General features: G+C 48.2%; 1 protein-coding gene across 1 annotated transcript in view; it reads right to left on the bottom strand.

The window, feature by feature from the left end:
• Positions 1-20,498: 20,498 nt before the first annotated feature.
• The window catches only part of HS1BP3 (HCLS1 binding protein 3), a 34,980-nt gene continuing 27,960 nt past the window's right edge, over positions 20,499-27,518 (bottom strand). The window contains exon 7 of the mRNA XM_029232223.1: positions 20,499-23,699. Coding sequence (XP_029088056.1) covers positions 23,435-23,699 — 265 coding nt within the window. The 3' untranslated portion in view covers positions 20,499-23,434. The remainder of the gene's footprint in view (positions 23,700-27,518) is intronic.

Here is a 27,518-nt window from a genome sequence, read left to right as displayed (position 1 = left end):
TTTATTACATGAAAGTCCTCATGATTGACAGAAACAAGGTCACAAAACTGTCAATAAGATGCCATTTTTGTAAAAAAAAAAAAAAATATATATATATATATATATATGTAAGTACCCAGTAAAAATATAGAAGAAAATATTTCAAAACGTTAGCAGTGATTATCTTTGAAAAGTGGGATCATGTGTAACTTTCTTTCTTTTGTTTTATCTGCATTTTCTCTGAGGAACATATAGTTCTCTTGTACTTCTAAAAACTTTATTTTCTTAAAAATTGGTTCAGAGAATTAGAGGGTGTTCATTCCTTCCCTCTGTAATCAAACTTCAGTTAATAAAACTCATGAGGGGGCTTTGTTTTGGAGAATCAAGTTTTCTTGAAAACTAATATTTTATTAATTCAAGAACAAATATTTTTAAAAAATGTTTACATCAACCAGTATATAAGAAAGTTATTCTAAACAACATCATATTCTCATGCCTTCTTACAACAGAGTACAATGAAAAGAATTTATCATTAACTTCATCATTGTAAAGGGTCCAAATTCTAACTTATTTTATAATAGGCTGATCTTCAGGGCTGTTTGGTGAGCGGAAGTATTTGTGCCTACATTAAATGGCCTCAATTACTCAGTTTATTGTGTATTTAGATTTGCTTTTTATAATTTTTCAATGTCTTCCACTGCCGATGAATTGGCAGTCTCAGTATCCCACCTGTGGCAACTCTTTTACACTGTTTTTAATTTGGGGCTTCTAATCTACTGTCATCTTGATAAAAACACATATATTTGTTAGAAGTGTGAGTTAACTAAGAGAACATAGATCTGAGTGAGGGCTTCACGGTGGAGGCATTGACAAGCTGAGATCCAGAGTGGGGAGGGGTTCAAAATTAATGGCTCTTGTAGGCTGGGGTTATATCACGTAATATCACGTAAGTCATGTTAAAGACTTTGAACTTTATCCCGAGGGCCATTGGGAGCTATTGAAGGATTTCAAGAAGGGAAGGGAAGGGCTCATATTCATGTTTTTAAAAGATTACTACAACAGGGACAATTTCATGTATGGCAGAACTGTTGTCAGGAAGAGATGTGGATCTGGAAACAGAAAGGGAAGGAAATTGGGCTGTGAAGAGATAGTTTATTGGGGATTTTATACATGTGCTCTCTTCTAGTTGATAACCCAAACATATTCTCCCTTTTAAAGGAGTCATAGGAGAAATTTGTTTCCAGACTCTGTGCCAGGAAAAGTAATGCTTCCCCTAAGATACAAATATATTTTTATCTCATGGGCCTGTGACTCTTATAAATAATTGCATTTTCCTCTTTGCTTTGGTCACTAGGAGGCTCTACATATGTAATTCTACACACTGGCTTTACCCTTGGCTTCATTTCTGATACATATTTTCCTTTTGCCTGGAATTTTTAATTTATGGTATCCTTTTGTATTATTTGAATTTTCATAGGTGGCATCAAATTATTTTTGGAATGAAATGGAGTATAATAAAAGAATTATTTAAAAGTCTGAGCTTGAAAAAACATAAAAAGAATCAATATCTCTTGCTATTTTGGTATGGCCGTATTTCTCTATGTTAAATATTGCTTTAAAAAGCTGGGAAGTCTATGACACCAAAAGTATAAACTGCCAAAGAAAAACTAGATAAGTTGGATTTCATAAAAACTTAAAACTGTTATGCTTCAAAGGACACAATGAAAGAAGAGAAAAGATAGCCCACCAAATGAAAGAAAATATTTGCAACTCATTAGCAAGGGACTTGTATCTAGAATATATAAAGAACACTTAGGACTCAATAATAAAAAATATAAAACCCAATAAAAATGGGCAAAAGGTCTGAATAGACATTTATTGAAAGAAGATATAAAATGGCCAATAAGCACATGAAAAGATGCTTGGTATCACTAGTTATCAGGGAAATACAAGCCAAAACTATAATGAGATATCACTTCATATTCATGAGGATGGCTGTAGTCAAAAAGACAGATATTAACAAGTTTTGGGGAGGCTGTGGAGAAAGCAGAAACTTCATACACTGCTGGCAAGATTGTGAAATGGTGCATCTACTTTGGAAAACAGACTGGCAGTTTCTCAAGAAGTTAAACATAGAATTACCTTATGATCCAGCAATTCTACTCCTAGGTATACACCCAAGAAAAATAAAAGCATGTCTGTACAAAAACTTGTACATGAATCTTCATAGAAACATTATTCAGAATAGCCAAAAGGTAGAAACAGCCCAAAAGTCCATTAACTGATGAAGAGATGAACTGTGATATAACCATACAATGGAATATTATTTGGCCATTAAAAGGAATGAAGTAGCATGATACATGCTACAACACAGATGAGTTCTGAAAACATTATGCTAGTGGGAAGAAGCAAGCAACAAAAAGCCATATATTTGTATTCCAATGATATTAAATGCCCAGAATGGGCAAATATAGACAGAAAATAGCTTAATGATTGCTTAGGGCTGGAGGGGCTGTGGGGATTGGACTGTGATAGCTAAGGGCTATGGGGTTTCTTAGGTGCTGAAAATGTTACGAAACAGATTGTGGAGGTGGTTGAGCCACTCTGTGAATGTAATGAAAACCACTCAACTGTACACTTTAAATGGGTGAATTAGGCAGCGTGTGAATTATTTCTCAATAAGGCTGTTTAAAAAAAACTGCGGAGTCGCCGTGCTTGGTCCACTCAGTAGACTGAGTATTAACGGGAACCCAGGTCTACGTGGCAGCACAGAGATGGGTTCAAACTCCAGCTCAGCCACTTCCCAGCCATGCGACCTCCTCAGACAAATAGCCTCGTCTCCCTAAAATGGAGACAGTGGTTATGTGATGTACGGTGGGCTTGTGCTGGGTGGAAGGGTGCTGGCAACTCAGTAGTAACTGAATATATTGCTCCCCAGAGGGCCCTCCAAGGCCCCCGGCCTCAGAAGGTGCTAAACTTCCTAAATGAGTGGGACTTGCAGTCTCTTAATGACAATTGACTGCCATTGGCTTTGCTGATGTTTAGATGTTTAAATAATTCACCAGACTTTACAGTTCCGAGAAACTCAGGGAGCATGCTGGAAGGCAGGAGTGTAGCTGGGGCTGGCCCAGAGTGGGACTGGGTCTTGTTGTCTCGGGGATGGCCTGAGAGGAGCTGTCACTGGTACCCCCAGTGGTCATGTAACGGCTTGACTCTCAGCTGAGGAATCAATAGCTTTTCAGTCTATACCCTGCACCCTGCTTCTCTCAGCTTGTGTACAAGCCACGCTACTTTTAAACAATCCCCAGAGTCAGCCCTGGATCTGCAGTTCTTAGTCATAAAATCACAGAAAGTCAGTTCCAGGCCCCCTCACGTTCAAGACACGGAGACTGAGGCACAGAGACGTGCAGGCCAGGCTGCAGGGCCTCTCCATCTCAATTCTCTGGAGGATTCAGAAGCATTTACTGAGCCCCTCCAGTGTGCTACACTCTGCGCCACGGTTCACGTGCATCCCCTCACTTAATCCCAGCAACACACTTATGAGGTAGATATTATTTCTCCCTTTTACACAGGGAGTAAGGTCAAGGTCACGCAGAGAGTAAGCAAGCTGGATTCAAACCCAGTTTGTCTGATGCCAAAGCCCATGCTTGTTCTCCTGGAATGAGTCCCCCAATTTCTCCACTTCAGAAGTGGAGCAGGTCACAGAGAACAGGGGTCTCCTCCACCCCCATCCCCTAAGAGGGACTCTGCTCCCAGACTCCGGATTGTCAGGACATTCTTGGGCGCCGCCTGGTTGTGCTGCCTGCTCTCCTGCCCCCCTCACTTTTGCTCATTTCCCTCTCCAAACGCTGGATTCTCTGCAGCTCAGCCACCTCCGGTTTGACCCTCTCTAAACATGAGCTTGGGAGCTTCTACTTAAACTCCTGTGGGAGAAAAGGAGAAAGAATTATGGATGCTCCCAGTTGTAAGCCTTGAGTCTATCTCTCAGGATGCATTTTGTTGCCAAAGAAAATGAAACAGATGTCTTGGCAATAGTTTCAAATGTTTCCTGCCAAACCAGGGGAGAGCTTGTCTTCAGTTTAGATGCAGCCATGAAAGAGAAGTCGCAGCCCTTATCATTCCCAGGAAACATGCAAACACACACGGGCTTCTTCAACCTGGGAGGCCTGCACTCCCAGCAGCCTCTCTCAACCCGATTCAGCATCAGCTGTGGAAGCATGCTGCCTTGCATCCTCCACCGCCCCCCAGGTTTCACATCACCCCCTGTTCCCAATCATCCGGTGACTCCTGGGCCTCTTGGCCTGACAGGGCAAGGCCACCTTCCTCGCTGGGCTTGTTCCCCATCATGTCCTAGATACACTTGTGCATGTGTGTGTGTGTGTGTGTGTGTGTGTGTGTGTGTGTGTTGTAAAATACACACGATGTAAAATTTACCATTTTAAAGTGTACAATTCTGTGGCATTTCATACATTCACAACGTTGTGTAATCATTACCAGCATCTACTTTCAGAAGGTTTCATCACCCCGAAAGGAAAGCCCATACTCATTAAGTAGTGATTCTCTATTCCCCCTGTCCCCAGCCCCTGGCAGCCTCAAATCTGCTTTCTGTCTCTTTGAATTTGCCTGTTCTGGGTATAGAACATACATGGTACCATATAACATGTGGTCTTTTGTGTCCGGTTTCTTCTGCTCAGCTTAATGTTTTCAAGGGTCTTCCATCCGGGAGCATGTATCAGTATTTCATGTGCTGAGACTTTATGGCTGAATAATATTCAATTGTGTGGATATACACACAGTGTATATTTTGGTTTTCATTCAACAGTTGATGGACACTTGGGTTGTTTTCTATCTTTTAGCTATTGTGAATGGTGCCACTCTGAACATGCTTGTACAAGTTTTGTTTGAAAATCTGTTTTCAATATGGGGGGCGTAAAACTAGGAGTAGAATTGCTGGATCTTAGGCTAATTCTACGTTTTAACTTCTTAGAACAACCAAACATTTTTTTGACAGCAGGGCACCATTTTACATTCCCACCAACGGTTTGTGATGGTTCAAATTTCTCCATATCTTCATCAACACTTGTTATATTCCAATTTTTAAAAAAATTACAGCCATACTAGTGAGTATGAAATGGTATGTCATTGTGGTTCTGCTTTGCATTTTCCGGCTGGCTAATGACATGGAGCATATTTTCATGCACTTGGCCATTTGTACATCTTTTTTGGAGAAATGCTTATTGAAGTCCTTTGTGAGTTTTAAAATTGAGTTATTTTATTTTTGAGTTGTAAAAGTTCTATATATAACCTGGATACTAGACCATTATCAGATAGATAGTTGGCAAATACTTTCTACCATTCTCTGAGTTGACTTTTTACTCTCTCTCTTTTTTTTTTTTTTTTGCGGTACGCGGGCCTCTCACTGTTGTGGCCTCTCCTGTTGGGGACGCACAGGCTCAGCGGCCATGGCTCACGGGCCCAGCTGCTCCACAGCATGTGGGATCTTCCCGGACCGGGGCACGAACCCGTGCCCCCTGCATCGGCAGGCGGACTCTCAACCACTGCGCCACCAGGGAAGCCCGACTTTTTACTCTCTTGATGGTATCCTTTGAAGCACAAATGTTTTAAATTTTGATGAAGTTCAATTTATTTTTTCTTTTGCTGCTTGTGCTTTTGGTGGCATATCTAAGAATCCATGACCAAATCCAAGGTCATGAAGATCAATCCCTACATCTTTTTCCAAGAGTTTTACAGATTTAGCTCGTATATTTAGGATTTTGATCCATTTTGAGTTAATTTTTGTACATGGTGTGAGGTAGGGTCCAACATCATGCATTTGCATGTGGATAGCCTCTCTGGCACCATTTGTTGAAAGGACTGTTCTTTCTAAATTGAATGGTCTTGGCACCCTTATCAAAAACCAAATGACCATAGATATATGGGTTTATTTCTTGTCTCTCGGTCCATTCCATTGATCTATATGTCTATTTTTGTCCCAGTACCATACTATTTTGATTATTGTAGCTTTGCAGTAAGTTTTGAAATCAGGGAGTGTGAGTCCTCCAACGTTGTTCTTATTTTTCAAAATTGCATTAGCTATTCAGGGTCCCTTGGAATTCCATATGAATTTTAGGGTTAGTGTTTCCATTTTTATAAAAACAATCATTGAATCTGTAAACCAATTTGGTGAGTATTACCATCTTAACAATATTGTCTAATCCATGGACATGGGACATTTTTCCATTTATTATTTCCATCTTCTCTTATTTTTTTCAGCAATGTCTTATAGTTTTTGTGTATAAGTCTTGCACTTCCTTGGTTAAATTTATTTCAAAGTATTTTATTGTTTTCGATGTTATCATCTACGGAATTATTTTCTTAATTTCCTTTTCAGATTGTATATAGAAATACAACTGATTTTTGTATGTTAATCTTTTATCTTTCAACTTTGCTGAATTCATTTTTTAGCTATGATAGTTTTTTTTGGTGGATTCTTTAGGCTATTTTATATATAAGATCATGTCATCTGCAAATATAGTTTTACTGCTTCTTTTCCAATTTGGATTTGCTTTATTTCTTTTTCTTGCCTAATTGTTCTGGCTAGAACTTCCAGGACAAGGCTGAAAAGAAGTAGTGCAAGTGAGCATCCTGTCTTGTTCCTGACTTAGCGGGAAGCTTTCAGTCTTTCACCAAGTGCTCTCTTGACTCTCATTGGCTCATCTGCCCACTCTGTTCAGGGTGTCTGACTCCTTGCCCTCGCCCACTCTGCTGCCCCAAGGGAAACCACTCTTCAGCCTTTGTCACATCCTCCAATTCCCACCTCTGCCCTCTGCAAAACAGTGAATTCCCCCATCCTTCAAATCAAGAGTTTTTTGAGGAGTTCTCTGAATCTCACCCATGTGGCCCCAAATAGTCAATGTCTCTCCTCCTTGGCCTTCTCCCTCAGTCTTGACCATGAAGGAGACAGGAATAAACCTCATAAATGCTGGGGTCTTGAAAAGCACCTGTTTTCCAAGAGCCTGAGAGGTCGGGCTTGAAAAGAGCTATGTCTGGGCCTGCCTTGTCACAGGAAAAATAGATCACCAATTCCTGCTGGCCCAATTGGCAGGAGCCCAGAGAGAACCGATTGCCATCCAAGAGGCACAGGTGTTCCAGGGCACCTGTTCCATAGCAGGTAGAGCCTGCCAACTTGGCATGGAAACCCTTGTTTGTGGGTTGGACCCTTTGCTCTCTTAGCTGAAGGGGAAACCTGTCAGTGCCCACCCTGATGCCCATGCCCATGAGGCCAAGCACCTCTGTAAAGACAATAGCTTGAGCCACAAAAAAACATGCTTGGAACATAAATCCAGAGACAGAAGCCAGGCAAGCCCAGGATCATGAGCTCCTTTGGCTAAGGTGAGGTCATATCCTCATGGGAGCTCTCAGCCTCTCTGAGACCAGGCTAGAGGCGGCTGGGGACCCTCAACCACAACTGACATTGAACAATTCCCAGGAGAACTGCACAAAACCATCGTGACAGTGGGAGTTTTACAATCCCCCCTCAGGGTCAAGTGCATCCAGAGTAAATAGGGATACAGAATCCTGAAAAACATAATTTATACTTTCAAAATTATATATATATATATACATATATACATATATATATATGTTCCACAAATAGAATAAATATTTTAAAATATCTGTTGAACATTTAAAATTTGGTTACATCCTAGATGCCAAGGAAGATTTTTAAATTACAGAAATAGCAGTCATTTAGATTCCCATTCTCAGATCATAATGAAATAAGACTAGAAATGAATCACAAAGAGATTGGAAACTTGGAAACAAGTTTCTAAAACTTGGAAACAAAAGCACAAACATACCAACACTACTAGTATGTAAAATAGTTTTTCAGTTTTAAACAGGAAATAAAACTACAAATTTAACTTCTTGAAAATTAACTAAAATGAGAACATTATGTGATAAAATCTATGGGAGGGGGCCAAAACTCTTCTAGAGGAAATTCTGTAGCTTAAGTGTTTTTAAAATTAACAACTAAAAGGAAAATAAATTTAAAATGTGATTTAAAAAAACTAAAAGGAGAAATGGATAAAGTTAAAATAGAAATGAATGAATTAGATGGAAAAAATAGTAAAATAGATCTTTAAAACCCAAAACTGGTTCTTTGAAAAGATGAAGAGGATAAATTTCTGATGAATATAGCCAATTAAAAAAAGAGAGAGAAAAACCCTAGAAATGAAAATTAGACTATAACCACAAACATGATGATAACTTTTAAAGTTATAAGAGAGTATGTTATGTATTTGAAATCTGGATGGAGTAGACAATTTTCTAGAGAAATATAAAGGATCAAAACTAATTTGAGGGGGCGGAGTCAATATGGCAGTGTGGGAAGACATGGAATTAGCGTCTCCCCACAACTAGGGCACCTGCTGGACACTGATGGGGAACCCCAACGCCCAAGTAGACGGGAAGAACCCCCAAGCAAACTGGTAAGACGTGGGGGGACTAAGTGGGGAGGAGAAGTGGAGGCTGGACAAGACCAGCGCCCTTGAGGGGTGGCTGAGAGGGGGAGGGGTTCCCACACCTGGAGGGACCCTCGTGGTCTTGGATCAGGGGTGAGCTGGCCCAGCAATTCCCCTGTCCATTCAGCCAAGGAAGTCTGCCCGGCTCTCCAGCCTAGGCCCTCAGAGGTCCCCTCTGGGCTGGGTTGGTCCTGGGGGCATAGGAGGGAGGCCAGGAGAGACCGGCGGGAGGGGTCCTCCAGGATGGGAGGAGCAGGAGAGGAGTGGAGGGGGCTTGCCACACCCACTAAGGCCTAGGGAGCCTGCTGGGCACCCAGATGGGGTCCCCCACCCTCTGATACCAGAGGCTGGAGGAACGCCTGGGCCCCTGCTGTTCTGTTGAGCCTAAGCCCCACCCTGCAACACCCCCCATCCAGGGCCTTTTCCAGCCCTGTGGGTTCTAAGTACAGGCCCCGCTCAGCTCACCACCCAAACCTCGCCCCTGCTTAGGCCCCGCCCTCCACAGCCAAGGCTTTTTCCACTTTTTTTTTCCCTCCTCCTCTTTTTTACTATTGTGGTTCTGTTTTACCTTCTGGTTGTTATTTCATCAATATTTTTATCTTTATATATTTTTAACATATCTGTTAGTTTCCTAGTCTAATTTTATTTTTTTACTTTGTTATTTTTCTCCTTTTTTTTTTATTGGCCCCCCAACGTGGCTTGTGGGATCTTGGTTCATGAGCCGGTGGTGGGGCCAAAGCTCTTGCGGTGGGAGCTCCAAGTCGGAACCACTGGACTAACAGAGATCCTCAGACCCCAGGGAATATTCATCGGAGTGAGGTCTCCTGGAGGTCTTCATCTCAGCACCAACCAAAAGATACAGACTGTCTGAATGGATACAAAAACAAGACCCATATATATGCTATCTACAAGAGACCCACTTAAGACCTAGGGACACACACAGACTGAAAGTGAAGGGATGGAAAAAGATATTCCACGTAAATGGAAATCAGAAGAAAGCTGGAGCAATACTCATATCAGATAAAATAGAGTTTAAAATAAATACTGCTACAAGAGATAAGGAAGGGCACTACATAATGATCAAGGGATCAATCCAAGAAGATATAACAATTATAAATGTTTATACACCCAACATAGGAGCACCTCAATACATAAAATCATAAAGATCAGAGCAGAAATAAATGAAATAGAAACAAAGAAAACAATAGCAAAGACCAATAAAGCTAAAAGCTGGTTCTTTGAGAAGATAAACAAAACTGATAAACCCTTAGCCAGACTCATCAAGAAAAAAAGGGAGAGGACACAGATCAATAAAATTAGAAATGAAAAAAGAGAAATCACAACTGACGCAGCAGAAATACAAAGGATCATCAGAGACTACTACAAACAACTATATGCCGATAAAATGGACAACCACAAAGAAATGGACAAATTCTTGGAAAGGTACAATTTTCCAAGACTGAACCAGGAAGAATTAGAAAATATAAACAGACCTATCACAAGTAATGAAATTGAAACTGTAATTAAAAATTTACCAATAAACAAAAGTCCAGGACCAGATGGCGAATTCTATGAAACATTTAGAGAAGAGCTAACGCCGATCCTCCGCAAACTCTTCCAAAAAATTGCAGAGGGAGGAACACTCCCAAATTCATTCTACAAAGCCACTATCACCCTGATACCAAAGCCAGAAAAAGATATCACAAAAAAAGAAAATTATAGACCAGTATCACTGATAAACATAGATGCAAAAATCCTGAACAAAATACTAGCAAACAGAATTCAACAGCATATTAAAAGGATTATACACCATGATCAAGTGGGATTTACCCCAGGGATGCTAGGATTCTTGAATGCACAAATCAATCAATGTGATACACCATATTAACAAATTAATGAATAAAAACCGTATGATCATCTCAATAGATGCAGAAAAAGCTTTTGACAAAATTCAACACCGATTTATAATAAAAATTCTCCAGAAAATGGGCATAGAGGGAACTATTTCAACATAATAAAGGTCTTATATGACAAACCCACAGTAAACATCATACTCGATCGTGAAAAACTGAAAGCATTTCCACTAAGATCAGGAATATGACAAGGATGTCCACTCTTGCCACTCTTATTCAACATAGTTTTGGAAGTCCACAGCAATCAGAGAAGAAAAAGAAATAAAAGGAATTCAAATTGGAAAAGAAGAAGTGAAACTGTCACTGTTTGCAGATGACATGATACTATACATAGAAAATCCTAAGGAAACCACCAGAAAACTACTAGAACTAATCAGTGAATTTGGTAAGGTTGCAGGATACAAAATTAATGCACAGAGATCTCTGGTATTCCTATACACTAGCAACGAAAAATCAGAAAGAGAAATTAAGGAAACAATCCCATTTACCATCGCAACATAAAGAATAAAATACCTAGGAATAAACCTACCTAAGGAGGCAAAAGTCTTGTACTCAGAAAACTATAAAACACTGATGAAAGAAATCAAAGATGACATAAACAGATGGAGAAATATACCACGTTCTTGGATTGGAAGAATCAATATTGTGAAAATGAATATACTACCCAAAGCAATCTACAGATTCAGTGCAATCCCTATCAAACTACCAGTGACATTCTTCACAGAATTAGAACAAAAAATTTTGTAATTCATATGGAAACACAAAAGAGCCTGAATAGCCAAAGCAATCTTGAGAAAGAAAAATGGAGCTGGAGCAATCAGGCTCCCTGACTTCAAATTATACTACAAAGCTACAGCAATCAAGACAGTATGGTACTGGCACAAAAACAGAAATATAGATCAATGGTAAAGGATAGAAAGCCCAGAGATAATCCACGCACATATGATCATCTAATTTACAACAAAGGAGGCAAGAACATACAGTGGAGAAAAGACGGCCTCTTCAGTAAGTGGTGCTGGGAAAACTGGACAGCTACATGTAAAAGAATGAAGTTAGAACAATCCCTAACACCATGCACAAAAATAAAGTCAAAATGGATTAGAGACCTAAATGTAAGACTAGACACTATAAAACTCTTAGAGGAAAACATAGGAAAAACACTCTTTGACATAAACCACAGCAAGATCTTTTTTGCCCCACCTCCTAGAGTAATGGAAATAAAAACAAAAATAAACAAATGGAACATAATGAAACTTCAAAGTTTTTGCACAGCAAAGGAAACCATAAACAAGACGAAAAGACAACCCTCAGAATGGGTGAAAATATTTGCAAATGAAACAATGGACTAAGGATTAATCTCCAAAATATACAAACAGCTCATGGAGCTTAATATCAAAAAAACAAACAATTCAATTAAAAAATGGGCAGAAGACCTAAATAGACAATTCACCAGCGAAGACATATGGATGGCCAAGAGGCACAGGAAAAGATGCTCAACATCACTAATTATTAGAGAAATGCAAATCAAAATTACAATGAGGCCTTTCTTACCTCACACCGGTCAGAATGGCCATTATCAAAAAAATCTAGAAACATTAAATGCTGGAAAGGGTGTGCTGAAAAGGGAATCCTCCTGCACTGTTGGTGGGAATGTAAGTTGATACAGCCACTATGGAGAACAGTATGGAGGTTCCTTAAAAAACTAAAAATAGAATTACCATATTACCCAGCAATCCCACTACTGGGCATATACCCTGAGAAAATCATAATTCAAAAACAGTCATGTACCACAATGTTCACTGCAGCTCTATTTACAATAGCCAGGACATGGAAGCAACCTAAGTGTCCATCCACAGATGCATGGATAAAGAAGATGTGGCACGTATACACAATGGGATATTACTCAGTCATAAAAAGAAAGGAAGCTGAGTTATTTGTAGTGAGGTGGATGGACCTAGAGTCTGTCATACAGAGTGAAGTAAGTCAGAAAGAGAAAAACAAATACCGTATGCTAACACCTATATATGGAATCTAAAAACAAAAAAAAAAGGTACTGATGAACCTAGTGGCAGGGCAGGAATAAAGACGCAGACATAGAGAATGGACTTGAGGACACGGGGAGGGGGAAGGGTAAGCTGGGACTAAGTGAGAGAGTGGCATGGACATATATACACTACCAAATGTAAAACCGATAGCTGCACAGGGAGATCAGCTCGGGGCTTTGCGATGACCTAGAGGGGTGGGATAGGGAGGGTGGGAGGGAGGCTCAAGAGGGAGGGGATATGGGGATATATGTATGCATATGGCTGATTCACTTTGTTCTACAACAGAAACTAACAAAGTATTGTGAAGCAATTATACTCCAATAAAGATCTATTAAAACATAATTAACTTAAAAAAATTACAAAAACCTGTGCAGATGAATATTCATAGAAGAAACAGAAATAATTATCAATGAGCTAAGTCCCTCCAAAGACCAGGCCCAGGAAGGATTACCTTTGAGTGGCAGGTGAAGATGAAGCCCCCGAGGGGGGGGGGGGGGGGGGGGGGGGGGGGGCAGGCTGGGGGAGCTGGCTGGAGAGCTTGTCTCCCAGCTCTGTCTTTATTATGGTTGGTCTGCTGTCCTGTTCTCCACATGAGCCTGGAGCCCCAGTTCTTGGATTCAGGCTCTGGGATCCCTCCTCTTCCCTCCCTAAACTTGGAACCCTTGAACCTCAGGTCGAAGGGGGTCCTCCTCAAGCCCAGCCCAAAGGCACCAATGTCAAGAAAAAAGTTACGTCAAGAATAGGGAGGTGAATCAGCAGGACTGCTTCTCATTTATTAGCACTAATAACGCTTTAGGCTTAGATTAAGAAGAAATGAGGTGCCGTGTGTAAAGCTCCTAGCAGGTAACCATGCAGGGTGTCTACTCTTATGTCACCATGGGACAACACAGAACAACTCCCCCATCTCTGATCAAAGCCTGCAGCCGGATGAGCCCCTGCCCCACACCAGGACCCCGATCTGCTGCTCTAACAGGGTTGCGTGAGCAGTCTTCCGCTCTCTAGCCCCTGAGAACCCTGCAACAGCACTTCCTAATTCCCAGTAAGCAAGGATCTGTGCACTTTCCAACCCAAAGGGAGAGCTGGTGGACAGCTTTGGCAGCACTGAGACTTCAAAGCTGCTCCAGGGGTCCAGGTGGACCATTGGGTCTCCTCCCAGGAAGGCTCGTTCTCTTCAGAGCCCTTGTATCCCAAGCCCCTGGAGCTTGATGAGGCCTTTGGGAGCACCCTGGGTGTGTTTTCCTGATCCTGAGGCCCTCAGCCTTGTTCCACGAGGGAAGGGAAGAGGGAATCCATGGATCTGTGGAGGCCATCTCACCTACCCCCAAAAGGTACCACCTTGCGGTAAGTCCTCTGCATCTGCCTGCCCAGGACAACACAAGGCAACTACAGGAAAGAAAAAGGAAAGTTGGAAATCATGCAGTGGAGGAGAGAGAAGTTTTCGATGAACCAAGGCCAGTCAATGCCTGGGGTTTCCAGGACTTGAGGACTTGGACCTTTCATTTCCCCAGAGGACTCGGGGGCAGGTCCTCCTTTTCATCAGATGCCCCCTGCTCCTTCCCTCCATTTTGCCCATCTGCTGGACCAGAAACTCCTTCCACCACCAAATGTTTGCTGAGCCCCAGCTGGAGCCCAGGGCACCTGACGGCTATGCGGGGAGCTCACTGAAAATAGGGCATGGTCTGGTGAGGCAGGGCTGGCCTTCTGGTGTGCTGAGTATCTTCTGGGCTAAGGAACTTCCTCACTGTGGCTCCTTTTTAAAAAATAGATTTTATGTTTATCTGTTATAAAAGCAGCAAAGAGTAAAATTGAACAGAAAATGCAGAGTCCCATGTACCTGCTGTCCGCGAACACTCCCAGCTTCCCCCACGATCAACATCCTCCACCAGAAAGCGCATTTGTTATAACTGATGAACATACACTGATACATCATTGTTATCCAAAGTCCATAGTTTACATCAGGGTTCACTCTTGGTGTTGCACATTCCATGGGTTTGGACAAATGTATGATGACATGTATCCACATTATAGAATCATACACAGTACTTTTACTGCCCTAAAAATCTTCTCTGCTCCACTTACTCATTCCCTACCTCCCAGCCCCTGGCAACCAGTGATCCTTTTACTGTCTCTGTAGTTTTACCTTTTCCAGAATTTCATAAAGTTAGTATCATAGAATAAGCCATCTTTTCAGGCTGGCTTCCTTTACTTAGCAACATGCATTTAAGGGCATGTTATGTTTTTTTTCGTGGCTTGATAGCTCATATATTTTTAGTGCTGAATAATATTCCATTGTCTGGATGTACCATTGTTTATTCATCCATTCATATACTGAGGGACATCTTGGTTGCTTCCCAGTTTTGGAAATTATGAATAAAGCTGCTATAAACACCTCTGTGCAGGTTTTCGTGTGGACGTAAGTTTTCAACTCATTTTGGTAAATACTAAGGAGCATGATTGCTGAATTGAATGGTAGAAGTATATTTACTTTTGTACTGTGGTTCCTTTTTCAACAGCTTTATTTACGTAGAATTTACAATAAAATCTCCCCATTTTAAGGGTACAGTTCAATGAGTGTTTTTTATAGTCATACTCAAATTTTAGAATATTTCTGTCACCTCAGAAAGTCTCCTCATGTCTCCTTGGCGTCACTCTTCCCTCTCCCCTACCCAGCCCCAGCCCCTGGCAACCGTTGATCTGCTATAGTTTTGCCTTTGCTAGAATTTCATATAAATGGACTCATACAGTATGTAGTAACCATGTTTTGAGATCCATCTGTGTCATTATATCTACGAGTAGTCTCCTCCCCATTTGCTGAGTACTGTTGCACCGTATGGATGTAACTGCTGGTCTATCCGTTGCCTAGTTGATGGATATTTGGGTTGTTTCCTTTGGCTGGGGGTGACGGTTGTTTTGAATAACGCTGCTATGAACATTTGTGTATAAGCCTTTGTGGGCGTGGCTTCTTTTCAAAGCGGGTGCCGGACACCCTCTGCCCCACTGCGGCCCGGAGTGAACAGGGGATGATGAGAAGTTGGAGTAGGCCCAAGGCGAAAAGAGGAAGGGGCATGAGGTGTTGAGGCACCTCAGTCAGTCCAGTCAGGCCACAAGGCTGCCAGAAAACTCTCCTTGACCTTCCCTTCCCAGCTCCGCCCCACCAGTTGCTCTGAACAAAAGGTCAGGGGCCAGGAGAGGGAAGCCAGTGGTGTTTATTTCCTTGTCTCCATGGTGCTGGGAGAGCTGCACCAGGTCTGGAGTGTGGGGGACTGCTGGGATGAGCTCCCTGGGGCCACAGCCCCACTGGTGTTATTAGGAATATTCATCAGAATGACATCTCTTTCAGCAGCTCGTTTCCGGCCATTTCCATCTTCCTTAACCTTCCATGGCCCATCCAGATCTAGGACCCTGGTCACCTCCCTGGGGCCCCAGACACCAGGCCCCTCAGCGCCAGGGCCCTTTAGTGGGTCTCCGATGGTTTTGCATGTGTCATCTCTCGTGATTCCCCACCCCGTGAGGCAGCAGGAGCAGGCTGTGCTCGCTCTCTCTGCACACCTCCGCTCAGAGAGGCCGAGAGGTTGACATAGAGTGACCCACCCTCACACGTGAGCCCCCCGGCGGCTTCCCTTTCTACCCAAAGGTCTGGTTCTCAGTCTTAGATCAAGAGAGGAATCCTAGAATTCCTTACAGCACAATAAACAACTAACAACTCAATGGAATTTTGATTATTCACATATAATGTGTACCAGGTACTGATCAAAGAACTTTACAAATATTAATTAATTTTCTCCCTATAACTACCCTAATGAAGCAGGTACAATTATTACCCTCATTTTATAGGTGAGGAAACTGAGGCACAGAGAGAGTAAGTAACTGGCCTGGAGCCACACAGCGAGGAGGCTGGAGAGCCAGGGGTTGGCCCACCCTTCTAGCTGCTGCCCAAGGATTTTTTGTTTGTTTCATTTTCCAGTCATTAATTTTCTTAACAGTTTTATTGGGGTAGAATTTAATGGTATAATTTAAAATTCACCCACGTAAAGTGTACAATTAAGTGATTTCAGTAAATTTACAGAATTGTGCAACTATTACAACAAACCAATTTTAGAACAGTTCCCCATCCCCTCCCCAGCCCCAAAAAAGATCCTTTGTGTCCATTGGCCACTGTGTCAACCTCCAACCAAAGGCAACTGCTAATCTACTTTCTGTCTCTGTAGATTTGTCTTCTGGAAATTTCATATGAATAGAATTATGCAATATGTGGTCTTCTGAGTCTGGCTTCTTTCACTCAGTGTAATGTTTTTGAGGTTGACCCGTGTTGTAGCATGTGTCAGCACGTCGTCCCTTTTTGTTGCTGTATAATATTCCATTGTGTGCCTATTCCACATTTTATTTATCCAGTCACTAGCTGATGGACTTTGTGGGTGTTTCCACTTTTGGGCCATGGCGAATAAAGCTGCTGTATTTGTGTACAAGTCTTTGTGTGGACATGTTTCCCCTTCTCTTTGGGTACATTCCTAGGGGGGGAGATGCTGGGTTGTATTGTAAATCTATGTTCAGCTTTTTAAAAAACTGCCAAACCTTTTACGCAAGGTGCTGCAGCATTTTCCATTCCCGTGCCTGTGGCTTATATTACACAGAGAGTGAGGCCAGGGTTCCAATCCTAGGGCCACGCATACAACCAGACCGAGCCTAACTACAGCCCTCAACTGTCTGGTCAGTAGAAGGAAGCCCTCAGACCAGCACTGGGTTGAGCTGAGCCTCTGCTGCTCGGGATGGTCCGAGAGACAGGTAGACAAGAAGTTAGCTGTGCTACTTTCTACTCTAAAAATTGCCCTCTGGGACCGAGAGCACTTCTTAGCGGGAAATGAGCCGAGTGGCTATTAAACCAAAAGAAAAAACAGAAACACACGAACGGAGAAGCCAAGAGCAATCTTGCCAAGGGAAGAAAACCAACTTGAGAAGGCCGAGGCCTTGGGACACCCCCTCGGGCGCCTGGGAGTTGGCCCACAGGTCTCCCTCTCTGGAAGCCTTTTCCATCTTCCTCAGGGGCTCAGAGAGAGGATGGTGGGTGTCAGGGGGAGGGCAGACACCTGGGAAAGCCATCAGGCCGCTCCTGAGCCAGGGCTCCGAGCAGGAGGCAATGTGGGCCCCCAGAAAGACCTCTAGAGCCCTGCAACCCTCCAGGGAGGGAGTCACAGCCCCCTGTCAGCCAGGACGGCTCTGAGCCCTGCTGAATCTCCATCTTGTGCTACGTGTTGCTCTAAAGAGTCATTCTTACTAAGATTTGAAGTGAAGCGGTTTGGGCATTTCTGGGGGCAGCTGCAAATGACAGGAATCTAACCCTGGCACCGGGTAAGTGTCCAACAAAGGTACCTCCCTCCCAGCTCCCTCCCCGACCTGTCCCCTCCTCAGACAGGGTGTGGGGATGACAGGGTATTGCTGAAATACAAGCCCAAGGGGACACCACAGAGGCCATGGCGTGGACAGGACAGAATGGGACGCTGCCTGCCTCAGCTTACTCGTGAATCTCATCCACTCAGAACACGGGTAATCAGGCCTATTTGGAGCCTACCATTGCCCTGGGGAAGGGTGTATAATGGCCCAGAGGTGTCAGGCCCTGGGGCTCCACCAGTCACATACTCGGTGTGTCCTGCTCCCGCCACTGGACACAAGCAATGTACAAAGTCCCGGGAGTGTTGTTAGCGGTGGGGTGATTTTCCCAAATTTTGTATGATAACAAGGCCCCAAGACCACATGGTACCAGATGGCACCCAATAAGCCCGGAAGCTGATACAGGAGATATGAAAGTCATCACTTCTGCACTCAAGTAGCTCAGCCTCAGACCCTGAGGCACTGAACTGGGTGGAACAGTGTCCCCCCAAAATTCTTATCCACATGGAACCTGTGAATGGGACCTTATTTGGAAATAGGGTCTTTGCAGATGTAATTAAGGGAAAATGAGGTAATACTGGATTTGGGTGGTCCTAATCTAATGACTGGTTTACTTCCAAGAACAGGGAAATTTGGACACAGAGGAGATGACTGTGTGAAGACAGAGGCAGAGGCTGCAGTGAAGCAGCTACAAGCCAAGGAACTCTCAGGATTGCCAGCAAGCACCAGAAGCTGGAAGGAGCAAGGGAGGATTCGCCCCAGAGCCTTCAGAGCGAACGCAGCCCCGCCAACATCTTGATTTTAGACTTCTGGCCTCCGGAAATGGGAATAAATTCCTGCTGTTCAAAGCCACCCAGTTTGTGGTACTTGCTACAGCTGCCTTAGGAAATTAACACAGTGACTAAGAGCTGGGGTGACCTTGCATGTAACACTGCATTGCTGGGGGGGGGGGCAGAGGGGGAGGGGCAGAGAGGGCTGCGTGGGAGGAGGTGCTTTTCCTAGTTGTATCTGCTGCTTGGGCAGGAGGCCCAAAGAACAGAACAGAACCTACAGTTCAGCGTGGCTCACGGTAGACCCGGCTTTGATGACTCATGTGTTATCATCTTTGTGTCCTCCATCGTGCCTAGAACAGGTACTGCACCCAGAGGTGCTCAGGAAACAATTCATCGGCCAGGCTGGCCTGGTCTCTCTTGCTCTGTTTCTCTTGAGCGCCAGAGCTGTGCCGCCTACACAGTCCTTGCCACCCGCTGCTCTGCCCTGTATTGTTCATGCACTTTTCTTGTTCCTTGTATGCACTTATTCATCAAACTGATTGATGCCCAAGCACGATGGGGAGCTTCTAGACCAGAAGGGCTGACCTGCATTTTTCACTACGCCTCACCCACCTGATTCCCCATGTTCCACATGTCATGGTGCCTGCACACAGTAGGTGCCATTAAATGCTTAGTGTTTTCAGATGCGTTCGGCATGTGAGGAAACAGACGGGATTGGCTGGCTGGGCTGGAGAAAGCTACCCCAGCTTTACTCAAAAAGGAATTTAGAGGCTGCTGCTACTTGCCAAATTAGCAGAGAAGCATCGGCACCTCTGAAAGTTGTCAACAGGGATTCCTGCTTACTGAGGCCATGCGCTGAGCCCATGATCCCCGCTCCAGGAGTGCGGCTTTATCCTGAGTGTGACCTGAGAAATGAAATCCCTCAGCTCTCACCGGCGGCCAGCGCCGTGTTAAACCAGAACCAGAGGTTCAGCCATGAGAGGGATGAGCATCTGTGCTACAGGTTGTACGCACCATGCTGCACACCTGGGTCCCCTTCACCATGTCGTACGTAGCACAATACCTGGAAGTCAATGTCAGTGCCCGGGGCTGTGGGCGAGGCTGGGCGGAAGCTGGCAGTGCCTTCTGACCAGCCATCCTCAGCCTGCCCCATCTCACTAGTGTGCAGCTTGTCCTGGGCAGGGGTCCCTCTGGGATGAACTGTAGTGACCAGCCCAAGGAAAGTCCTTCAGGCACGAATAGGACATTACAGCCTACCTGGCCCTTCACATGAACCCAGGGAAGTCTCTTCACTCGGCACTGCAGGGTGAGGGGACATCGGATAGCCCAGCTGGACCGGAACCTAGATCCCTCCAGGCCCACGGAGCCTGGTCCTTTGGTCGGCTACCCCCAACCGTGAGGCCTCAAGGGAATTGTTTAAGTGATGAGGGTTTGCACTGAATGGCACCATCCACAACTTGACACTGAAAGATCATCCACTCAAAAGGGCTCTGAGTGTCGACCACGCCTGCTCTGGGTGGCCTTCAACCCACACAAAGACCCGGCAGCACTGGGGGGTGCCTGCTGCCCAGCCAGGGCCACCATCCACGTGCCGTGTTGGTGGCTCTTCTCCCTTCTCCCGTCCGCAGGATATGCTCACCTGGGCAGCTGGTGAGCTGGAGAGCCGAACGTGACCTTCCACGCCGGGTCTCCCCAGAGACAAAGGAAAGCCTACCACCACACGGACTGTATCGGCACCAAGCTGGCAGCTGGGCATGACGGCCGTAGGGCCTCCAAATCACCTGGACCCCTGCTGCCTCATCCGCGTCTGCTGTGAGGGCTCAAGCCTCGGGGCAGCCCCAGAGCGCACAGAGGCAGGCTGGGCTCCAGACTTGTGGCACTGATACGGTCACGGGACACCAGAGTGTGGAAGGGTGGGTTCCCCCAGCGGAGCTCGCCTCCCGGCCCGGCTGGGACAGACACTAGGATGGGGACTTTCCAGGAGAAGTGGCTGGAGTTCCCGGCTTCCTGAGAGGAAAAATGGGGGATGGGAGCGGGGCCCCCAGAGCAGCCGGCACATCCTGTCCACGGGGCTCACACAGCTGCAAAACAAACAAACGCTGCCCCCAGTGAAGCTCACTTTCCTCCCACAGCAAACTCTCCGCTGCAGGCCTGTGGGCTGCGTGGTCCTTCTCAGAACGATCCGACTGCTTGTCCTTGGGAGCCAAGACCCCCATCTGAGCTTAGCTGCGAGCTCCAAAGCCGAGTGGTGAGGGAGGCCGGCGTCGGCTTGCAGACTGCCCTGCACGGGGCTCCCGGGGACCCATTTCTAGTGCTCTGGGGGATGTCGGCTTGCAGAGTTGTCTGCTAAGAACCTCTGGGTCCCGGGCAGGAAGCAGCATCTCAGAATCTGACCCTGGCAGGAGGGTGGAGGCTAGGACAGGTTTGGAAGCAGATGGACGGGTTTATTCGGCGGGGCTGTCTTGTGTCAAAGCTGAAAGGACTTCAAGGCCAGTTCTCAAGCCTAGACCAGTCCCTACCCTGAGGAGACAGAGGTGAGGTCTGGAGAAGGGAAAAGTCCTCTTTCCAAACAGGTCCTGGCTGAGCAGTTATTGACGGATGACCCCACCAGGCCGGGGCCTCTGGCCCCTCTGCCTCAGTTCACACAGTGGAATCCTCCCTCTGCCCTCGCCCTGCCCCATCCAGCAGCAGCCTGCGAGGCCTGGCATACCCCAGGTCCTTCGAGGGAAGCGTCCCTTGTTGAACCCCATCAGCCCGGGGCTGTAAAGACAGTGCCCCACACCCATCAGCCCGGGGTCAGAAAAGGTCGCCACTAACAAATGCGGGAATGAGCCACCGACACGGACTTTATTGGATGACTGGAGGTCACAGATTGGCTGGTGGGTCACAGACCTGCGGCGCCGCGGAGCATCAGTATCTCTGCTGAGGTGTCCGAGCGCCAGGCCGCCAGGGAGGAGGCCGGGCTAGCAGTGGGCGAAGCCACACCGCAGTGGCAGCTTCCGCCTGTGGCCCCCCCACGGGCACCTGCCAGCTGCACCCTCTCCCCTATGTCGCATGCTGGGGGCGGGAGGGAGCGGCCCAGAGGAGAGAACAGGGAGGAGGGAGAGGCCACGGCAGCCCATCGCCTCACCACCTGCTCCTTCCTTCGGAGGCCTTCCTGCAGTCGGCAAGAGCGCGGACCCCAGCGTGGCGCGCGGGTGTGAAGGCCTGGCGGCGAAAGAGAAGCAGGGCGGCTTGTGCTGGGGGCTGAGGCTGTCCCGGAGCCAGCTCCGGGCCCCAGGGAGGCTGCCCTCGGGGCCCAGATAAGGCAGAGGGGGAGGAGGAACTAGGCTCTCAGTCCCCGGAGCCACCTACTTCCTCTCACGCTGGCACCAGTGGAGGGGAAGGGGGACGTGAGAAGCGGGACAAACCGGACTGAGCGCTCCCACCTGCCCTGCAGGTCCTGGCACGGGGCAGCGGGTGCTAGAGACTCTGAGGGCAGCCAACACCGGCCTGGCTCCGGCAGAATCCCTGAGGGATCAGGGTTGGCTCCTGGCCCCGATGGGGAACGGCCTGGGGTCCTCATCCCAAATCCTCCTTCCAATCCTCTCTGTCGAGCAGCACAACCCAAGGGACAACAGCAGTTGCATTTTCTTAAAAACCTGTGTTTCCTTAAAAACTAATTCTGAACATGAAGACTGTATCAAAAACAACAACAACGAAAGAGGCATTCTTTGCTGCATTAAACATGCACCACGCTCAGACCCTGTGCCGGGGCAAGGCGTCGGGGAGAAGCCTAAGGCACTGGCCCTGCCCGGCACAGGGCTCCTTCTCCCGGGAAGGAGGCTCCCACTGGGGGAAGGCCAGTGAGCAAATCCAGACCCTGAGGACAGGGAAGGCCGGCAGCACCCACCGCTGGACAGACGGGGCCCTTCAAGTAGCGGCCGAAGAGCGTCCAGCCCAGGCCTGCCGTGAGAAGGATGGGCACCTCAGCCACAGGCGTCCCTGAAGGATGCAGGGACACCTGTGCTCAAAGCTGTAACGGTGGACATTGGCCCTATGGCCAGAGGCCCAAGGAGGCCGTGGTCTGGCCAGGCCTTCCCTAGGAAAGGAAGAGAGAGGAAGACATGGGGATTGTCAGGCCATCTACACACCAGTCACATACTCGGTGTGTCCGCTGGGCAGGGCTGGGCCTGACGTCTCCCTTGAGCTCCGACACTTGGGAAGGCACCGTGCTTAGCACCTGGTAACCGGAGGTGGCTGGGCCACCCCACCTAGCCAGGCTCTCCTGGGCACCCACTCAGCATCCCTCTACTGGGGACCCTGCCAGGGCCTGCAAGCCTCCAGGAGTCATGGTGACTAGAGATTCCCACCCAAACCCCAGGTTGGCCAAGCCCTCCCTCCCGTGCTGGGGCTGGCAGAGCCGGTGGGCACGTGCTGGGGCTGGCAGAGCCAGTGGGCACAAGTGGGCACAAAGTTTCCCGCCCCGAGTGGAGCCTCCCTGGCCCCCCGCGCTCCCAGTCTCATGACATCCTGGGGACTGGGCTCCTGGTTAGCAAGGCATCCCCACAGGCTCTCCCCTCCACATCCACGTGGCTGAGACAACTTAGGCTCCACTTCCTATAGTGACCTTGCTCTCTGCATCTTGCAGGATTCCATGAACCCACAGGGCTGAGGAAAAGGAAAAAGGCAGTACAGGGGTCCTATGACCCGGCTTCCACCCTCCCTCTCTTGGGAATAGAGGTTCTGGCCCTACAGGTCCAAGTCTGCACCTCACTACGTGCCCCTCCACAGGAGAGAGGCTGCTGGCTCAGGAAGAGCACAGGGCTTGGGGGCGGTCAGAAGAGGCTGGGGGCAGCCTGGCCAGGCGCGTCGTGGTCCCGGATGTACTGTAAGATGTCCGTCTCGTCCATGGCTTGGATCTGCTGCTGCTGCTTCTGCTGCCTGGCCACAGCCTCAGATGAACCCGCCCTGGGGGGAACAGCTGGTTTTCTGAGTAGCGCTGGCTTAGCTGCCACTGGAGGCTTGGGCTTGGGCTGGGGCTGAAGCTGGGGTTTGGACTCAGCCCCCAGGTTCAGAATCTGGTCCAAGTCCTCTTCGACTCTAGAGAACCAGAAGGAGAAGCCCTGAGCACAATCTCCTGCAAAAGGGACAAGGTGCCCCCTGCCAAGGCAGGCACCCCTGCAGGGCACTGGGCTCGGTCCCCCCGCCTCCCAGACTCGCCCTTCCACCCATCCGCCCCCGGGGAGGAACTGAGGGGCAGGACTCTCCTTCCCTGCAACCCCGCAGCCCAGCGCGAGCAGAGCCGGCCCCTTGGCAGCCTCTGCAGGACTGCTTTTCGGGTGACCCCACTCCAGACAAGCTGGCTCCTTTAGGTGACTTTTCCTTCAACCCTTCAAGAAATAACAGTAACAGCTGTCACATACGGAGCTCCTGCTCTGGGCCACGCACTTTAGACCCATTCTCTTTTGCTATCCTCAACAACCCTTGGGGAGGTACAGCGCAATCTTCACCCTGCAGATGCGGACGCTCAAGTCCTAGGAGGCCGAGCCACCTGCCTGAGGTGAAAGCATGTGGCCGGCCTGAGTTGGAACCAGTAAGTCTGACTTGGGATGCTGGGCTCTCATCCAGGCCAAGTTCAGCCAGAGAAAGAATGAATGAGGGGCTCTAAGCCATCGTGGGGTGGGGTCTGCCGGCCCACAGTGTCCCCTGGTGGGCCACCCGGGTGTCCGTTAGACACGGCCCACCGAGGGCTGAAGCCAGCCTCGGCCATCAGCCACCAAGACTCCGCCACGCCCCGGACCTGACAGCCTGTTGGTGCAACTGAAGGCCGCAGCAGTGCGACGGTCACTCAGGACCAGCCCAAGTCCTGAACAGCAGGAAAGAAAGGCAGCCCCCCTCTGCCCTCTGCCCGAGGGAGCTCTTGCTGCCAGCTCCTTGTGCAAGGACTCAACTCCTGCAGACCAGATGCACAGCGAAAAGACCCATTCAACCCATCCCCCAACCCGCCCACCCAATCAACGTTGGGCTGGGTACCTACCACGGCCGGCCTTCTCCGCATCCATTAATTCATTGAGTAATCACAAGACACTGTGTGGTAGCAGATGTTAGCTCCATTTTACAGATGTGAAAACTGGGGCACAGAAAGATGAAGGGCCTGGCCTGGGGCCCACAGCTAGCTGGGGACAGGGGAAGGAGGGCAGAGGCACTGCAGGCAGAAGACCGGGGGGCCTCGCGCAGGCCACTTGGCCTCTCCAAGCTTTCGTTTCCCATCTGCCAAATGGGAAGAGCGGCATCACCCCACAGGGTTACAACCCCGAGTACAGAGACCCGCAGTGCGGCAGGCGGAGTGCGGTTCCCTCCCTCATCCTGCTGCTCCTTCGGTGGCCTCAGCCCACCCCACCTGCCTGGTCCTCCGTCTCCCTATCTGGGAACGGGCTCCAGCTCAGACAGCAGCACGGCTGAGTAAAGGCAGGAGCAGAGGGGAGGCACCTCTGGCCAGAACAACTCCCGGCACCACAAGGCCTGGCAGAGGTCTACATGAGGGTGGAGGTGCCCTTCCCGGGAAGGGCTGCCTGCCACGTAGCAGCTACTGAAGGGGCAGTGGGTCACCCCGCCTGCTTCCTGGGTCAGCCTCCTGTGATGCGGCATAGGCCCCAAGGGGAGAATTCAGAGCCTCCCACAGATGGCAGAGAAGTGAGCAAAAGGTGTCCCTCCAAACCCGGAGGGACTGGCCCAAGCCAGGCCTTGAAAGGGCGAGTTCCAGGCAATCCCAGGAGGCATCACCCTGGGACAGGCTCCTCCTGGCAAGTTCAGCTCAGCTGTGTCCCCGCTCCCTCCAAGTGCTGCCCTTCCTCGAGCCCCCTTGGGGCAGGTGCTGGCTTGTCCTGCATCCTCCACTGGAGGCTGGGTACCCAGGAAAAGCTCTGGGGGACTGAATTATCCTCAAACAGGGGCCCTTAGGGAAATAAAGCAGCAGCTAAAAGCTTGTGTCGGAGTTCAGGATTTATACTGCTTGGCAAAGCAATGACTCTTTGGAGCGAATCAGGAGCTGGATTTGCTCTGAGGCAGAAGGTGGGGCAGTCACACCCGGGATACAGGTGGCCACACAGCATCTCTTGCCAAGCACCCTATTTCCAACTGGGCTCCCTGAGTCACGGGTAAAAACAGGTCGCACTGACACAAGGTCCAGCTCCCCTCCCTTCCAGGCCCTGCAGGTGTGAGGTCAACCACTGAGGCCACTCCTCTTCCCCAGGTCTCTGCAGAACTTGACTAAAGACCAAAACTGGGGCCCCAGAGCAAGAGGGAACGGGGGTTTCTCAGCCTCCAAACCCAGCTCAAGTGCCCCTCCATGCTGCCTCAGGATGGGATTGCAGATGCCAGTGGTGGAATGAAGGGGTGATGAAAGCACTGATGGATGGATGAATATTAGAAAGTTTATCATAAGGAAGCCCGGTTACCACCTGCATAGTCCCAGGACACACACAAAGAAAAATAAAATATGGTTCCTGCTCTCAAGAGGGTAATTCTTTCTTTACCAGATGTCTGGCAGAGCAAAGGCAGGGTCACAGGACTCACATTCTCTAAGGCAGTGACTCCCAGAGAGCCCTGTGGGATGTAGGAGGCCTTACAAAGGAAAGGGTCCCAGGGACCAACCGGAACGTGAAATGCTGCGTTGGCATCGCCCTTGAGCCACGCGTGCCCACACACTAAAGGCTTGGAAAGTCCTGCTTAACCCGGCCATCTGGCCACAGAAAGCGTTTGAAGGTAACACCTTTCAGACCCCCCAAACCGGGGTTCCGCAGAACATGGGCTGGAAAGTGCCAGTGTAATGGATTTAATATAAACGATGCCCAAAGGTCCCACTGGGTCTGCCCCGCTAGGACATGCTGAGTCCTGGCAACGGCAGAGGCTCCCCGGGGCTGACCTGCTTCCCTGGGCCTCAGTGTCACCCCGAAGCACATAACAACAGTCCCAGCTTCTCCCAGGGAGTACTGCTGCCTGGGTGTCAGCGGTGAGGACACAGGATGAGCGTGAACAGCTGCCAGGGGCCACGGGGAGATGTAATGACAAGGAGCCGTCGCTGTGACTCAGGCTCGGCGGGCACTCGGAAGGCTAACAGCCCGCGGTTGCTAACGAGGGGGGGTGGTGACAGCCTCCCGGCATCGCATGTCCAGCGCCACGTAACTCTTCCTGGAAAGAGAGAGCTCAGAGTCCCGTAGACGGCCAGGCTCGGCCTGCCTCCTGGGGACATAGATGATGCAATGCAGAGACGCACAGTGCCCAGCGGGCTGAGGAAGCAGTGGCATGAGCAGAAGCCCAGGGAGAGCCTGCCGGCCCTGGGGTGGGAGGCGGAGCTGCCAGCCTCTCCTCCTCCAAGCGCTCAGAGTCCTGGAAGGGTGGGACGACGGGACACAGGCAGGCTGACCTGGGTCCCAATCCCCGCCTGTCACCTGGGAGCTGGGGGCCTTGGGCCAGTTACCTCTCCCACCCTCCATTTTCTGTAAAAAGGAGAAAATAGCACCTACGTGGAGGGTGAGGGTGGGAGGCGGTGCTGCTGTGAGGATTAAATAAGATAACATGTAAAGAGCCCAGCATACTGCTTGACACACGGCACACACCTCGTGGCGGTCAGGTGTGCACATGTTCTGTCAATCGACCTCCACATAACAGGCTAAGCCTCGCTCTCCCCTCCATAAGGCCTGCCGATGGGTGCCTGCCACTGCCCAGAACATCTGCACTTTGCCCCCCCAACGTGCGCCGTGTGCTACCAAGTCAGTTTTATATATCTGTTCCCAAACCTGTTGATGCCAGTTATACTTGCTCGTGCAATTACATAATTTATTCTTTATATACACTATTTGTATACATGAAGTCCTGTCTTTCTAGAATCTGATGAGCTGCTGACAGCCCCCCACCCAA

This window comes from Monodon monoceros, unplaced genomic scaffold, assembly GCF_005190385.1.
Source record: "Monodon monoceros isolate NGI ecotype Baffin Bay Population unplaced genomic scaffold, NGI_Narwhal_1 Super_Scaffold_19, whole genome shotgun sequence".
Classification (NCBI taxonomy): Eukaryota; Metazoa; Chordata; class Mammalia; order Artiodactyla; family Monodontidae; genus Monodon; species Monodon monoceros.
Note: the sequence above shows the minus strand (reverse complement) of the source record. Positions and strands in the feature narration are given on the sequence as shown.